The following is a 17,262-nucleotide window of genomic DNA, read 5'->3' as shown; positions in this document are numbered from 1 at the left end:
TAGTTGGTTAAAGTTTATTTATTTTATTTATGTGAATTGGGTTTAAGAACTCATAATGATGCATTTATGTATGTTCGATGCAATTGAACCTTAGGGAGTTAGAAAACCAAGAACAACCTATACCTAGATGAGGTGGATAACTGCAATCCAACTTAGATCATTTAGAAAACTTGATTGACACTTAATGTTTAAATCAATTCGGAAAAGATTGTATCTGTTGGTTATTGCCTATGCGAGTTTAATTTCTGTATTTGCTTTTGCTTAAGTAATGGCAAGCCTTGCTTTGTTTGATTGGACCCTGTCGTATGGTTTATTTGGGTACCTATTTTAGTCCTCGGTCTCGAGTTTGACTGGTACTTTATGGTGGTATCGTAATTGGTCATATCCTTTATGCAGGTGTCGAATGTTGATTCATGGTTGACCATAGTTGGTCAGGTCTCTGGTTAGAGTATCGTCAGTAAGTGTACCTCTTTTGAGTCATGTTTGACCAGATGGTTGTTCCCTCCTTTTTGAACTCCGTTTGTTTGACCATGCGTGTTTCTTGGTTTTTGAGGTTGCTTGAGTATAGTCTAGTGTCGTATGGGAAAGTGGCTTTCGATTGGGGGCTGCGCCCAAAGTGGTTGTTGGGTAACCCATCAAAAGTGAGTCTAATAGTCATAACCTAATAGTAGATTAGAATGTTAATCTCTAAGTAAGATAATTGTGCCTCACACATGGGACAAGTGCTAACACAGACTCGACATGCTGTGAGAAGGCATGAAATGGCAAACCATCATCCTTGTCTTTACGAAAGGATGTGTGGGTCCACATGAGGCTTGGATGGGCCGAAGGTTTGGATTAGGTTGCCAGGGTAACCTAGTGTATGGGGCCAGAACCTATAAAGACCTTCCATGGTAACCATACCAGGTTGTGTGATGACACTTGTCCCTGCGTTTGCTAGTGTGTTGTTGTATTGTCTAGATAGGAGCACTTTTGTGGAGTCATCCTGTTGCTTATGCCCTTGTGAGTACCTGGTTTCATTCTATACCTTGGGTTGCGATGACTTAGTTTGTGAATGCTCCAATGGACCTTTGTATTTGCTTCATTTATGTTTTAGATGGATCCTTCCTTTCCAAGGATCAACTATGTATTTATTGACCAAAGTGGTCGTTTGTATATTGGTTATGTTTCGCCTTGATGGCAGGATTGTAAATAACGAGAACCTCATGTATTCTTAACTTTATTAATTATCAGAGGGGTCTTGCAGTTGAGCAGACCCAGAGATGTAGCCCTTTAGAGGTGAACTCTAAGATCATCTTGGTGTTATGTGATGCTTTTGTTCTTATGTTTCATGTTTAGTGTTAGCATGTATGGATGACATTTTGATAGAATGTATAAGTGGATAAGATGAAATTAATTTTAAATGCATGAATGCAGTCCTCTCTTAGATGCAGTAAATTGGATCATGATTGAATGTAGCTTAGTATAATGGAATATATTTAGTTGTTGTTAAGGAAATTAAGTATGCATGGAAAGATCTCATAAGTTATGATGAAATTCTTGTGTTAGAATATTAGATGCATGACTTAAATTTTAATGAAAAGTTTGAACGAAGGGTAAAGATAAATCTTAATGGATGAACCTTATTTTGTGATTTATATTTTCATCTATCTGAAAGAAATTATCCTTGTTTAAGAATTATCTCGTTATAAGATAATCAGCTTATTGAATTTTTTTAGTGTGAGTTAAGTTAAATGTGTAATTAAGTAATCACGTTGGGAAACTTTGTAGGTGTTAATTGATGTCTTCCACTATGTAATCTGAATTTTGATATCTCGTTGTATCCTAATGTTGTGTTTATCTTCTTTTTTTAAAAATATTGCACTCTATTCTTGTGTTTTGGCTTAATCCCTTCGGGGTTTCCTGGCGAGGCATTACATTCGATAAAAACTAGCCAATCCATGAAATTATCTCACCTCTTCAATTATTTCCAGTGTAGGCCACTCAACAATGGCTTTCACTTTCTCAGAGTCCATCTTCAAACCATCCTTAAATATCACAAATCCTAAATAGACTAACTCATCCTTCATGAAAGTACACTTCTTGATATTAATCAACAACTTGTCTTCTCTCAACCTCTCCAAAACTTGTCTTAACTACAACAAATGCAACTCTTTTGTTCTACTGAAAAACAGAATGTCATCCAAATACACAATAACAAACTTACCCAAGAATTTCTTCAATACCTCATTCATTAGCCTGATGAAAGTACTTGGTGCATTAATCAATCCAAAAGGCATCACCAACCATTCATATAGTCCTTCATTTGTCTTAAATGTTGTTTTCCATTCGTCACCTTCTCTAATCTTGATCTGATGATATCCACTCTTTAAATCTACCTTTGTAAATTATTTGTCTCCACTCAAATAGTCCATTATGACATCCATCCTAAGCAAAGGAAATGGGTATTTCATTGTGATCTTGTTTATTGTTCTTGAATCGGTACACATCCTCCATTCTCCATTCTTCTTAGGTGCTTATATTGTTGGTACTACACAAGGGCTCGGACTCTTTGTGATCAAACCTTTCTTCAACAACTCTTGTACTTGTCTATTCAGTTCTTCATTCTCTACTGGTGTCAACTGATGTGCATATTTGTTAAGCAAACTAGCTCTAGGAACCAAGTCCATGCAATGACTAATACTTCTAACAGGTGGCAATCCATCAGGTACATTATCTGAAATGATGTCCTCATATTCTGTCAGCAAATCTCTTATCTCTGTCGGGTGTTCTCCTTCCAGTTCTGGTCTCTCTGTCTTCTTAGGAATTAAGGCAAAACACACATTCTCATGTCTCAGTCCATCCATGAGTTTCCTTCCATCTACTAGATAGATTCTGGCATTTGTACAGACTTCACTCTTCAAAGGTTCATCTAGAGGTAACAAGGTTTTCTTCATCCCATTGGGCACAATAGTGTGTATATTCTTCCCCCCATCATGTATTGCATGTCTATCAAACTGCCAAGTTCTTCCCAACAAAAAATGGCAAATATCCATAGGGATAATATCACACAAAACTTCATCATGATAATTCCCAGTTTTCGATTTTAGCAAAAACTGTTCACTTACTAACAACTTATGTTCATCCTGAATCCATGCTATCTAATAAGGCTTAGGGTATTTCAATCTCTTCAATTTCAACTTATTCACCATCTCTTCTGAAACAAGATTATTTGAACTAACACTATCAATAGCAACTTTACAGCACTTACCGAATACCTTACATATGGTCATGAACAAATTCTTCCTCTGCAAGGGTTCTTCATCTCTTCCGGTATGACACAAAGCTCTCCTCATCATCAACAGTTCTCCATCTTCTGATTTATTATCTGTACTAGTTCCTCTTCCTCCTTGAAATCTTCCTCCGGTGAACCTTCCACCTCTACCTCTCTATCTTTGCTCATGTCTTTTATTCAATTTTTGTTCAGCCTTTAGTGCATATTGGAAAGCCTCTTCAACACTCTCCAATTTGATCATATTGAGTTCATCTTGTATAAACATTTGCAATCCATTCAAATATCTTGCAATTTGTTCAACTTTATCATCAGCATGTCTGGATCTGATGTTCAACTTGTAAAATGCTTTGATGTACTCCTTCACACTAGATTCCTTCTGTGTCAGATTTTGCAACTTCTAGAACAAATCCACTTGATAATTCATCGAGACAAACTTTGATTTCAACTTAGCAATCATCCTATCTCATGTCTTAATATTTTCTTTACCTCTTCTCTATCTATCAACTTGCAAATGCTCCCACCAAAGAGATGCATGACCTTTCAACCGGGTACAGGCATATTTCACCTTCCTCTCTTTTGCAGTGTTTTTGAAATCAAAATACTTCTCCATCTCTGAGATCCAATCCATCGGTTCATCTAAATATAACTTCCCATCATATTCCGATGGGGTAAAATGAGGTTTAGTGTTTGCCCTACTAAAAACCCTTAAACACATTTCTTCATCTAGATCAACTGTCGGTAGGTTCACTTGTTCTGTCAAGGCTTCTTCTCCTTCATCTTCACTTACATCCTCAATATGTCAGCCTCTTCTCTGGGATTTCTCCACAGCTTCTAACCAGGTTGATATTCCTTGCAACATCTCCATCACAATAGGGCCTGCATTCCCACACACTCTACCATTCCTATTTCCTCTTTGCACCATTGATTCACACTAGTCCTCTGCAATTGTAGGTCAGATCAACAATCCGACACCCTACAACAAAATTCAAGACACACAACCTCTGAAATGAAACTTAGCTCTGATACCACTTAAAGCAGTCACCGCTGAGGAGGGACCTCAAGGAGATCAACCCAAACCAATCAGCAAGAGTAAACACAATGGAAACACATAGATATGATGGAGGCAATGCAGAACAGATAGTTTTATCCTATGAAATTTTATTACATCCAACAGGTAACAACCGAGTTACAACAAACCGACACACAGGCTAGGTAGAATAGATCACAACTGGGACCTTGAATCAAAAGATCTATCTTCTAGGCATAGTCTATCTATCTGATACTCTGATTGATTCCCAGTTAATTGCATTCTAAATAATGATTATATATATATATATATATATATATATATATATATCAATCCAAAGGATCCTAGTTGACCCAAAAGGGATCAAAACCCAAAGAACAAGACCTAACGTGCAAAATGAACAAGGTCGGCCTCTGCCAAGATATTCCTTCAGAAAATCCAAAGGATGAAATGTAGAAGGTCAGCCACACGCCAAGAAACATCAAGATCAATGTCCACGGCTCCAGAAGCTTTGGAATGGGTTTTGGTAGATCACCAGAATAGGTCTCAGGAAAGTGGTAACAAAGGAACAACTGGTAACAAGAAATTGTCATGGAAACTGGTAGCAATATCTTGTCGAAAAGTGATCCAAATGAGATATGGTTTGAAAGAAATAAATATGATCAAGTCTTCAATTAGAATCCAACTCCACAGGGTCCGGTGAGCCAAAATCAAGACACATAGAAAGGAACACTGAAACTGCAAACAAAAAACAGAATAAAAAAAGAAAAAAAAATTGGTTGATGCAAGATTGTTGTGAACCGGGGATGCTCTTGCATCAATACCAGAAGGTTCTCCTTTCTCAAATGTATTGTATCTTAACCCAGATGTATCACCATTCATCCTCTGAGATTGGATCTATTCATCCAACACGGTAGAACTCTTGTTGAATTTTACAAGCTTCTCATTACCTTCTGCAAGCTCTTTAGTAAGATCTTCATTCTGCTTCATAAGAGTCTCTCTAAGAGACATAGCCATATCAAGATCTGCTTTGATTTCTTCTTTCTCTTCTTTCTCCTCATTCCAATGTGCATATAGAGTGTCATTTTCTTGATTTATCTTAAAGATCTCATGATCTTTCTCTTTGATCTTGTCTTTAGATGCCCTCCTAGCTTCAAGTTCTTGACTCATCCCAATTGTAAGGGCTTCAAGCTCTCTTCTTAGTTTCATTTTCTCAGCATTTAGTTTCTTTACTTCCTCAATCAATGCATCTATGTTTACTCCATCAGAAGAGCTTCTTTTATTGATATTCAATAATTGTTTGGTCAGTTCTTTCCTTTTCGCTAGCAATGCCTTATACTTTCCTCTTAGGGTTTCTAGGTCTTCCTTGGTTTTTGCATGTTCCCTAGCCATCTCTCGGTAACTCATTCCTTCCCCCATATTTTTCTTAGGATTAGAGATCCCTTCCAAGTAGTTAGGCCTTAAGGAAATTTAGCTCTGATACCAATTGATAAACTTATAAGACACTGAGAGGGGGGTGAATCAGTGCAAGTAAAAACAATACAAATCTGATTATCAATTTCACCAACTTAAAACTTAATAGGCATATAAGAAATAACACCAAGTAAGCAATCACCACATAAATAAAAAACCACATGACATAAGAGATTATATGTGGAAAACCCAAATGGTAAAAACCATGGTGGGAGTTAGTACCCAAAAGATCCACTATCTACAGTATAGAGATGTAACCGATTAAGGTCTACAAAACCCCATTAGGGGCACACCCTGTTATGAGTGTTTAAGCCTGGTTAAGAGCTATTCAATAAGGCCTATGAGGACCAGCCATGTTAGGAGCTACCCACATTACTGGGATTTGTAAACACAAGTTAATGTGTCACCTGGTTAGAGGATTTAATGATCAGACCTGTTAGGATCTTACTGCACCTCGTTAGGAATGACCTTGTGAGAGGATTTTCTTGTTGCAATTGTTAGGGAGACAACAAGTTTAAGTAAACTCAGTATAACACCTTCAATGTCTGATAAGATCTTCTTCAGAACATTACAACATCACATATACTTCATCTCTGAACTCCTATGATCACCACACTATCAAAAATATGAAATTCGCTAGTCATTTCTTACACATTCAAGGTCGTATTCATATATATCTTCATACCTCATCACACATCTTAAAAATATTATTAGGTCGGCTAGAACCTTGTAACAATTCCCTAGGTTCAATGTATCTAGACAATCTTGCATTGTATGCCTTAGTTATGTCGACCATCAATATAACAAAACAAATTTTATGTCGTTTTACCGATCTGGGTGATTTTCATCACTACCGGTTAAGTCTTGGTCAAAATACCTGCTCTGTCAATCAAATCTCATTCACCTGATCGAATTACCACATGCAGTCATGAACATATTTTAATTCATCTATCAATCATATTTGCCACTATAAAACCACATCATCCCATTCTTCATAAATTTCCTGTACCGGTTGTCGGAATATAATGTTTTCTGTCTTTTACCGGTTAAAGTCCTAATTATCGGTTCTGATAAAAACTCTTCTTACTGGTTGAATAGTAGGACTCAGATGACTATAGAAACATAGTTGCCATCAATGACAACATACAACATAGTCATCATATAACAATCTAATTAAACATGTACCAGTTGCATCAAGCAAACAAACAATTACTGGTTCACATCAAATGATCAAATGCCAACAACTTGAACCACATGTGATTAGGGAAATTGAAACCAACTTTTTATTTTACTACTTGAGAGAGAATGGATTTTGTTTTTTGTTAGAAAATAATTATTAAGTACTAAAAATCAAAATCCATCTTAAATGAAGATATGGACATTTATAAAGCCATAAATTATGTTATTTTTTGGGCATTTATTAAGACATAAATTACGTTAACACCTTTCCAAATTGTTATGGGGCAGCATGAGATTAATAATCTTATAAATTTTGACCTCTTAGCCATGTGACCATAGAGTTCTTTAGTACTAACTTTTTTTTTTGTTTCTTTGGCAAGTTGTGAAATCCTTCTTTATATTTATTAGCTTCTATTAATAATCTTGTCTTCACCACCCCTTTTTATTTGTGAAATGTGGTAGGCTATCCATACTCTTACCATTATATTATCTCAGCACATAAGATTTTTACATTTAATTTTGTTCTCTCTTTCTCTTATTTCTAAGGCCTTAGCTCTGTAATATCCTTCCTAGGTGTGAAATACCACTTGAGTAGAAATATTCTTCATTGGATAGCATAATGTCTAGCCACAACTTTACTTAAACATCATTTTATTTAATGATCAAGTGGTTAATAATTGGTGTTGTAAATTTCATACGCTAACAATTTTATTCTCTATAGTTTAAATTACTAAATTATATTAATCAATAATTAATACTTTAATTCACTAAGGTATCAACTACTAATCAATAACTAAATACTACCTCATTAAAACTATAGCTTAGGCAATATCCTAATAAATTATATCCATTTTTTTTTAAAATATTGTTTTTGTCTTATTAAAATAAAATAGTGATGTTTATCTTTTTGTGGGTGAACAGCAAGGAAATACACATGATAAAGTTTAAATAATAAATGTATTATTTATTATTTTAAATGTTACAAACTCTAAGCCAAAGTAACATTCAAGAAACAATTTGAGTCTCTTAAAAAATCATTTGAAATGGTTGAATAAGTTTGTATTCAATTAAGAAAAATAAATTGCACCAAACTTTACTAGTTGGAATGAAATCAATAAGTTCCTATTAGATAAAGCAGGAGAGGGCATGAACCCTTACATAAGAGCTAGGCGATAGAAGAAAGGGGTCTCACGAGGAGTGATAAATCAACAAGTTTATCATACAACTTCGTTTTGATTTAAATTTTAGCATGATTCATTTAAATAGATGAATGATTGAATTTAGTCATATGAGTTAAGTTTCATGGGCATTGAACACACCCTTGGCATGCAATTGTGAAATATTATAGTGGGAATTAAATGCATGCAAGATGTGAAATTACATAAGTGTAATTGTTACATAGCTTTCATTTTTTAAATTAAGATTTGGAAGTATGACTCATTACACAATTCATCACATCAATACATCTAATGAGGGTCCTTAAAATGAATTTTAAAAGATTCAATTAAAATCTTATCATGCAATTTCTAGAAGTTGAACATTAGAACGCCATTTTTTACTAAATAATTTCAAATTTTCTTCCAAATATGACTTATGTAACACCTAAATAATTTCAAATCTTTTAATAGCAATTATTATTGTAATATATTACCGTTATATTTTACATAGAAGGCCCAATGATTGAACACTTATAACACTATTTATATTAAAAATAACATTTTTTATTTATAAAATGACTTAAATATATTACAAAAATAATCAATTAAATGTATTTTAGTTTTATTCTCTATTTATAATTCACCTTACAATTTTTTTTTCTAACCTCTAAAATATTAATATATAGAACACTAATTTTTTACACCTTAAAATCTAAATTGCTTCGATACATAACCCTAAAATCTAAATTATTACACTATTAATAGAATTTTTTGGGGAGGTGTTTTGGCTCCATGCATTGCCAAAGAATTTAGTTAGTGGTAGTGATAGAAGGTTTCTCAGTACATTTTGGCATGGGATACTTGAGTTAGCTTGCACAAAGTTAACCTCTAGCACTAATTATCAACCTTAGACAGGTGGTCAGACTAAGATTGTGAATAAATGGGTTGACCTAGGTATTTGCAAAACTACATTATAGGGAAAATGAAGGCTTGGATTTGGTGGTTGCATTTAGGAGAACATTTCTTTAACACCTCTTATCATATTTCGATAGGAATGTCTCCATTCAGGGCGTTGTATGGTTATGATGATCCATCATTTTTGGTTTTGGCTTTTGGTGATAATAGGGATACCAAAGCCAAATACTTGATTCAAGAAACCCTAAATCTCCTAAGCATAACTTAAAAAATGCTCAAAACCAACAAAATATTTATGCAGACATGAACAAGATTGAGTGTAGCTTTAAGGTTGGAGACTTGGTCTTCTTGCAATTGCATCCATACAAACAGTCTTGACTAAAAGAAGTAAGGCAAAAACGTTGAAACTCTGAGAGGTTTCCAAGATTTATTTACACAATATTTTGGTTTTGAAAAACTTGGTCAAAAGATTGTTCAACCTACAAATAAGTGTCAACTTTGAGTAATTTTTATCTTCTTCAAGTACTTTTTTCCGTAATTCTAAAATAAAACTCTTCTTCATATCTTTTACAATACCTCTAAAAACCAATTTCTAACCAAAATGCTTGTAGGTAAAAACAAATGGATAGTACACATCATTTGCTAATACAAAAAAATAAATGATAAAATATAAATTGTAACCACGTTTTACATCTAAAAATATTTACACAAGGAAATGATCAACAACAAGTTGAGCACCATGAGGGGAAGACCAAGATATAACCCTCATCACACTAGCTCCCAGCTTATGTAATACAGTAACTCCTTACTTAGCCTCCTCTTATTTTCCATATTTACATGGGGTAACTAAAGCAACATTGGGTAAAAGCACAATGCACTGTGTCACACCTTTATAAAGGAAGTGACCAACACAATTAAAATTGTTTAACTTCAACCGCATAAAAGTGATATTTCTAAATTGAATTTCAAAATGATGTAAATTGATCAAATGTAGAAATATTAATGAAATTTATGTCTGTTATTTTTTAAATTTTTTAAAAAAATGATATTTTTTGTATATTCAAAGATAGATTTTTTATTGCTAAAAAATGTTGAAAATTAGGGATTCTATTCAACGTCACTTAAAATAAATGAAAATGAACTTATTTTTTCATACTTTAATTTTCCAACTATAGGACATGTATATGCATTGCTAAAAAAAAAAAATTAATGTATATTTTTCTCGTAATAATATTTTAAAGTCCAACATAGCTGAATTTGATAGTTTTCATTCGGCGTCACCTTCTATCTAGTAAATTTATCATTATCAAACCAAAAAATTACCCTTTTGGAGAAAATTAACTCATCTAGTGAAAAATATTTTTTTAATTTTTTAATATCATTTAATATTTTTTAAAATTTCAAATCAGCTTCTTTTTTAACTTAAAAAACCTACTTGCAATGTTTAAAAAATAAAAAAATATTAAAATTTATCAAAATATTAAAAAATTATATGTGCAGATTACTAACTTCGAGCTCTACAAAAGGGTATTTTTTGATATTTGTAAAAAAATATTATGCCTGAAGAAAAATTGAGCAGAAGTGAATTTTTTTATAAATACAAACAAAATAGGTGATTTAGTTGCCACATCAACTGCCACATGGGTGAGTTTGTTTGACTGAACTATTTTGAATTATTTTGAACTATTTTGAGTTCAGGCACTCACAAAAAATCTGAATTATAGAACCAATAGTATGGTCGAACTCTTGGTGCCATTTAGGCACCATGCAGTAAGGGTATAGTTTGGCTAAACTCAATTCAGTCAGACTACGCCTAGTTAGCCCCAAGTGTGACACAGGTTTGTGTTTTTTCCCCATTACCATTAGTGCTACCAACCTTAGCATTCATAGTAGTTGAGGTATAAAAATTAGAGATTTTTACAACATTGGGTATCCTACCCTTTGAACAATGCATCTTCATATCTAAAGTAGAATAACCCCCTCCCTACAAATTGAGTAGAACCAAATGGGATGAGTTCTTATCTAGCTAAGAGAAGGCATTGCCATATACACCCTAGCTGTAATCTTTGCATATAAATCCATGAGTATCATATCTATTTATATAAAAGGTGATCATATTAAGGTGCCACCTCCTAAGAGAGATGTACAATAATAAATGCCTCTGGAAAAGTCATCGTAGGATGAATATAAATGTTAGGGCTAGAAAAATCACTAGGAGCAATCGTCATTGCTATTATTTTAGGCATAATTTATGCGATGAATTACTATGTTCTTATATTTTTTAAAAAATTTAAGAATTAAATAATAATCTAGTCATTCAAAATGCTAAGTATACAAGGAACAATCATTATAGGATTATTTAAATTTTATATTTTAAAAAGAATCACTACTTACAACAAAATCATCATAATGATCACTTGCACGCTTACTTACCATTTGTTGGTTGTTTGATGACTATATGGCTAATATTTTAGCGGGGTTGATTTAAAATAACTTGATCTAGTAATCTCCCAAATATATTTTTAATTGCTATTGATCCTTCACAATCAATACAAAATAAAGAAGTCAATAAATCAAGAGTATAAGTGTACAATGTGCTAGATTAGATAAATATGATGTAGAATCAACTTAGAGTTGTTGGATCAAGTTGCATAGATTTCCAAGTGTACACAAAATTTAGGGATAGTTTGCACTTAAAGCTTATCATTTTCCTAGATTGAGACAAATTGATTCAACAAGATACTAGTATTCATATCCTCTTCCTAAAACAAGAACTAAGTAGCCTCTTTTTGCATTGATTTCGTAGATTAAAATGTTAACTATTCTAGGTCTAAGTACTTTAATTTAAGTTATTTTAAATCTATGTATGAATTTAATTAAAATAACCTAGATTCATCCTAAAAAAAATGTGTTTTTCAGTATCACATGAGAACAATTTTATGAGATTTCTACAATCCATTAGATTATCTCTTAATTGCTTTTGGATTTGATTGTGTGCCTGTTTTTAACATCAATGTTTCAGATCACACTCCATGATCCATCATCAAGATATTCAAGAGTGCAAAGAGATTTACATTTCTATATCTCTTTGCACTCTTGAACCTCCTGATGATGAATCAAGAATGTGATTTGCAAAGTTGATGCTAAATCCAGAAGCAATTAAGAAATAATCACATGAAAATAAAATAAAAATATTTAATATTTGAATAAGGCAAATAATAGCCTCACTCAACAAAAGCAGTTCAAAATGAAGTATATGTGCCTACACCTGAAAAACTTAGTAGTTATTATTTGTAATTTATTCCTTCATACGAATACGAAAATGGATACCTAAATGATTTGTAAAACTTGGAATCAAAACAACGTCCTACGATAAACTTATTGATTTCATGCCAGCTAGTGAAGTTTGGTGCATTTTGTTTTGCTCAATCGACACTTATTGCAATTTGTCACAATATGCAGACTTATATAACTAATACTTTGGGGGAAGCCCTCATCATAACCGGATATGCACCTTAATAGAAATACAGCTAAAGTTCTTGCATGCAACTTGAAATCGAGGAGGAATACAGCAGATAAAGTGTTCCGTGGGTACTGTGATTCCCATTTTAGGTTTGTAGAAGTCAACAGTCCGTAAGTTAGATATTATTACATGCCCATTTTATAGTCCGAGACATAGATATTATTCCTGTGGAGTGGGATTTGCAGTGCCATAGATGACAACTTGTCTGAGTCAGATGATCTTTGTTTGCAAGCACTTATAACAATATTCTTCTCCACTCTTAAAACTGGGTAGGAAGGATTACCCTGCTGAGAGATTCCCATTCAATTTGTCCATTAAGTATTGGCAGTTTTCGTCCACCGTGTCTGCTGTATTGGATTTAGTTTTGGATTCCATGTGACCTAATTATCTCCTATTGTAAGATAAACGCAAGTGCACTGCAAGCCTATAAATATGAGTATGCCTCCCTCTCTTGCACAAGCTGCAACATACCCCTATTCTACTCGCCTCACTTCCCAACTAGTACCCATTCCTCCTTTCATCTCTTCTCTTCTTTGATAAGAAATGATGAATAGCTTCATACGTAGTGGGGTTGGCATTCTAGGTTATTATTAAATCTACCCACTAATATACTCTTTATGTTGAACTTTTTTTCAAATTAGAAGTGAAATTTATGATTGATGAGAAGAACCATAGATTCTATGTATTGACTAGTATGGTTGTGAATACGATGCAGGAAGTGCTTTTGCTTTGTTCATGTACGGTGCACCAATGTAAGTACGCTAACCAGTTCGAACATGAATTGATATCCCAAGGGAATAATATTGATGGGTTTATGTTGTGATTGCAGATGTACGTTCAGGAGAGTGATGTTGAACAAGACAAGTGGAGAAATGTCAGGGTTACCCTACGCAGTGGGTTTGTTCAACTGTCTTGTGTACGCTTGGTATGGCTGTCCTCTCATTAGCAATGGATGGGATAACGCTCTTGTCCTCGCTATCAATACCATTGGCCTTCTTCTCCAGTGCTGCTTCTGCACCATCTATCTCCTTTTTGCCCTACCCAAATCAAAGGTATATTATATTACATTGAGTAGATAAGTTTATTCTTATAATTTAGAAGTTGATTTACCATGCATCTAACTGGCTAAAACTGACATTGCAGAGAAGAATGGGTACGATGGTTGTAGGAGTGTTGATGGCTTTCTTAAGCTTGGTGACAGTTTCTATGTGGGGTTTGAATGCCCAGAAGAAATTGGTTGTGGGAAGTACTGGAATGGTGGCATCTGTCATTCTCTATGGATCTCCACTCTCCGATATTGTAACTACCCAATTTCATTCAAATTTATTGCAGTCAACTTGTTACTCATATAAGTGATGATGATAGCAGCCTTGAAATTACTGACATACATGTGTGTTGGTGTTGATATAGAGAACAGTAGTTCGAACAAAGAGTGTGGAGTGCATGTCATTCTATTTCTCATTTTTCGCATTCCTCGGCAGTGTGTTGTGGTTGGTGTATGGTGCTCTCAGCAAAGACAATCTTATCATGGTAATTACAAATCCATACTGATCAGAAATCATCTTTGGATCACTTAAGTCTAATGTCATTTTGTTTGATTGATGCAGGCCCCCAATTTTCTTGGAATACCATTAGCTTCAGTTCAGATTATAATATATTGCATGTATAAAAGAAAGAAGCGATTAAGAGTGGCAGCTGAAGATGGGAAAGTGGAAGTAGTAACAGTAATTGAATTGGAGAGCGTGGAGGATAAAAGTTTGGCCATGACCAAGATCCCTGCTTTTCCCTCATCTTGACAGCTATATGCAGTTTAAGAGTGTTATCCATTATTGATCTACTCCGACTACTGCAAATGAGTTTCTAAGAGACTCAATTCGTTTCTTGAATGTTACTTTGGCGTAGAAATAACTCTTAAAATAATAGCTAGTTTATTCACCATTTAAACTATATCATGTGCATTTCCTTTCCATTCCCCTAGAGAAAGTTAAAAAAACACTCCTACTCCATTTTATAAGAGAAACAATAAAATAATTTTAGACACAAACATTTATTAATTGCCTCAGCTCTAATTTTTAATGAGAATTGATTTAGTCAGTAGTAGTTGATACCTTAATATATCTAATGATTCTTTGTTAAGATATCAACTATATATTATTTTAAGTTCATTAAAAAGTTAAAATAAGGTACGCACCTCTTTTTTTAAAAGATGGTAGTTTTATGTAAGGGGTAAATTCATTCGTAGTTTTATATAAGATCATATATGCATGTCTTCTTTATATATCACAAGATTTTAAAATTTTGGATGTGTGTGAGATCTAATGTTTTTTTTTTCTAAAAATAGATGTGTGCTTGATTTCAAAAGACTTGACATTTTGATACTATAATCAAGAGCATATTATTATGTGGATATTGATAGACTCACAATTTAGATAACATTTGATTTTAAGGTTAGCTCAAATTAATATTCCCTTTTTCAATTGGAAGAATATCACCCAAACTTAACTTCATTTAGTATCGTTTGATCATTCACACCACCTTTTTATGTGATAAATAGTGTAGCTAAACATTAAATTAATTTTTTTATTTAATGATCACAAAATGTAATAAATACAATTAAGGTTCTAAACCATCTTAATAGTACCTACACCAATACTATAACATTTTATGAGATATGCATTCTTTCTCAAAGTAGTGCTTTTAAATGAAAATATTCATGATCTATTTTCAATGATTCCAAAGATTTAAATCATAAGATAATAATAAATGTTAAATCTCTTATATATATATATATATATATATATAGTCAATCCCTATTTCTTCTCTTTGGTTAAATCCCATGTCATTTTAAAATAATTAGAGTTCCTCTATAAATTCCTAAAGTAAAAAGTGGCACAAAAAAATAAAAATCAAATGGATTGTTTGTACCTCTACCAACTCTTGCATAATTATGAAATCTCATTATTACATATAATGATGACCTACAATATTTAGTAAAACTATTTTTTTAACAAAAATAAACTTGCACCATTAACAACCATAGCTTAATCTGGTACATTTGAAATCAAAATTTGGCCTTGTCCATACAATTGAAAATCACAAGAGAAAAATTCTCTCATAATAAAACATCTACTTTTATTCAACATAGTCAATTTATTAATCAACTTAGTAGCCAAATATTTAACCTACAAGCCACATATAGTAATTCCTAGATTCACTACTTAAATTCTAGTAGCCATATATTTAACGATAATCATAAATAAGGGACTAAAAGCTCATCTACTAGAAAAAATATTGAGTGTATTAAAAACTAGTTTGTAGTTAAAATTTTATCACATTAAGCATCAATTTATAATCAATTTATACCTAACATAGATAATTTTAAACATATGGATAAGTAAGTTGTAATTGACAACATTGGCAATTTCTAGTCTTTGTCCCCTATATGCAAAAGGTCCCCTATATGCAGAAGGTTTTCACTTTCGACTGCAAAAATGTGGAAAGGGTCATTACCTAATGATCATTGGGGTGGAGCTTCTCAATGCCATGTCATCTTGGAGTCTCTATTCATCTCAAATGGTTTCCATTTTCCTCTCAAATTGTTTTGATCTTCTACAAAATTATGGTTACTTAATTCAAATTGCTTTTCAAGTAGTTAAAGCATATTATATTAGTGGGGACATTCTGGACAACGCAATCTTGAAATATGATCTACATGAAGGGAAGGCTTGGGTTGGTGGGTTCTTCCAACATAGATACCTAAGGAAGAAATCCCAACTGATAAAAAAGTATGAAGCCATAAAAAAGGGAAGGGTTTGGGACTTCATGAGAAAGGAATTTTAAAACTTGTATTAGTTAATATAAATTACAAACATCAAGGAATCGGGAAGAATTCTTCTACTAGAAAATATAATTATGTTTTTGACATTTCAATGATATTTGGAGAAAAATTATCCAATGTGAACATCAAAATAAATAACATCCATATACCTTATCAAATATTATTACATTCAATCATTTCATTGATACAACCATCCATGCCATCAACCTTAACCTTCAACGTAATAAACCCATGGATCAAGACAAACAAGATAGTGCATCATTTGACCTATTTTAAAATGATGAGGAAATCAAGTAAATCATGGGACGTAAAGATAAGATCATTCCAAGATATTATTAGTTCATACCATAAAGGCATTAAAATTAATTATATGCTTCAATGTGTTTTGATGCAAAGAATTGAAAATAATCTAGGTGCACAAGAAAAAGGGAAGTCACATATCAAAGTTCTAAATCCCTAAATCGTGTAACTTGTATAATTGCAACAAAATTATCACAAGGTTTGTAGTAGACAATATCATCATACAATGGTATAACATAGGAAAAAATATATAATAAAGCGACATAAACATTAATTGCAAGTCTGAAAATGACATATTATCATTTTTATATCTATCTATCTCATATATGTATCATAATAACATATGCATTATCTTTGGGTATGTGAACCAATATGTTGAACAAAAAATTGGCTTCTCGCCTAAAAAAACCCAAAAGTTATGCAAGTAACACATTCAACTTATTTGGAAAATTAAATAACCCAAATGCATTACAACTCAAAAAAAAATTAAGCATTAACGCATAGAAGGTTTTTGAGTTAAAACCTCATACAGATTAAACTTAAAACAAAATGTAATCATTTTTTTTAAAGAAAAAG

At 32.8% G+C, this 17,262-nt stretch overlaps 1 protein-coding gene across 1 annotated transcript; it reads left to right on the top strand.

Moving 5' to 3' along the window:
- Positions 1 to 13,018: 13,018 nt before the first annotated feature.
- Positions 13,019 to 14,581, top strand: LOC131040528 (bidirectional sugar transporter SWEET3b-like). Its single transcript, XM_057973475.2, has 6 exons — positions 13,019 to 13,131; positions 13,264 to 13,300; positions 13,378 to 13,600; positions 13,692 to 13,847; positions 13,959 to 14,078; positions 14,156 to 14,581. The coding sequence occupies exons 1-6, from the start codon at positions 13,092 to 13,094 to the stop codon at positions 14,342 to 14,344; spliced, it is 765 nt and encodes a 254-aa protein (XP_057829458.2). The 5' UTR covers positions 13,019 to 13,091; the 3' UTR covers positions 14,345 to 14,581.
- Positions 14,582 to 17,262: the final 2,681 nt, after the last annotated feature.

The sequence above is a fragment of the Cryptomeria japonica genome, chromosome 6 (genome assembly GCF_030272615.1).
Source record: "Cryptomeria japonica chromosome 6, Sugi_1.0, whole genome shotgun sequence".
Taxonomy (NCBI): domain Eukaryota; kingdom Viridiplantae; phylum Streptophyta; class Pinopsida; order Cupressales; family Cupressaceae; genus Cryptomeria; species Cryptomeria japonica.
The sequence above is the reverse complement of the archived record's forward strand: the minus strand, read 5'-3'. Positions and strand labels throughout refer to the sequence as shown.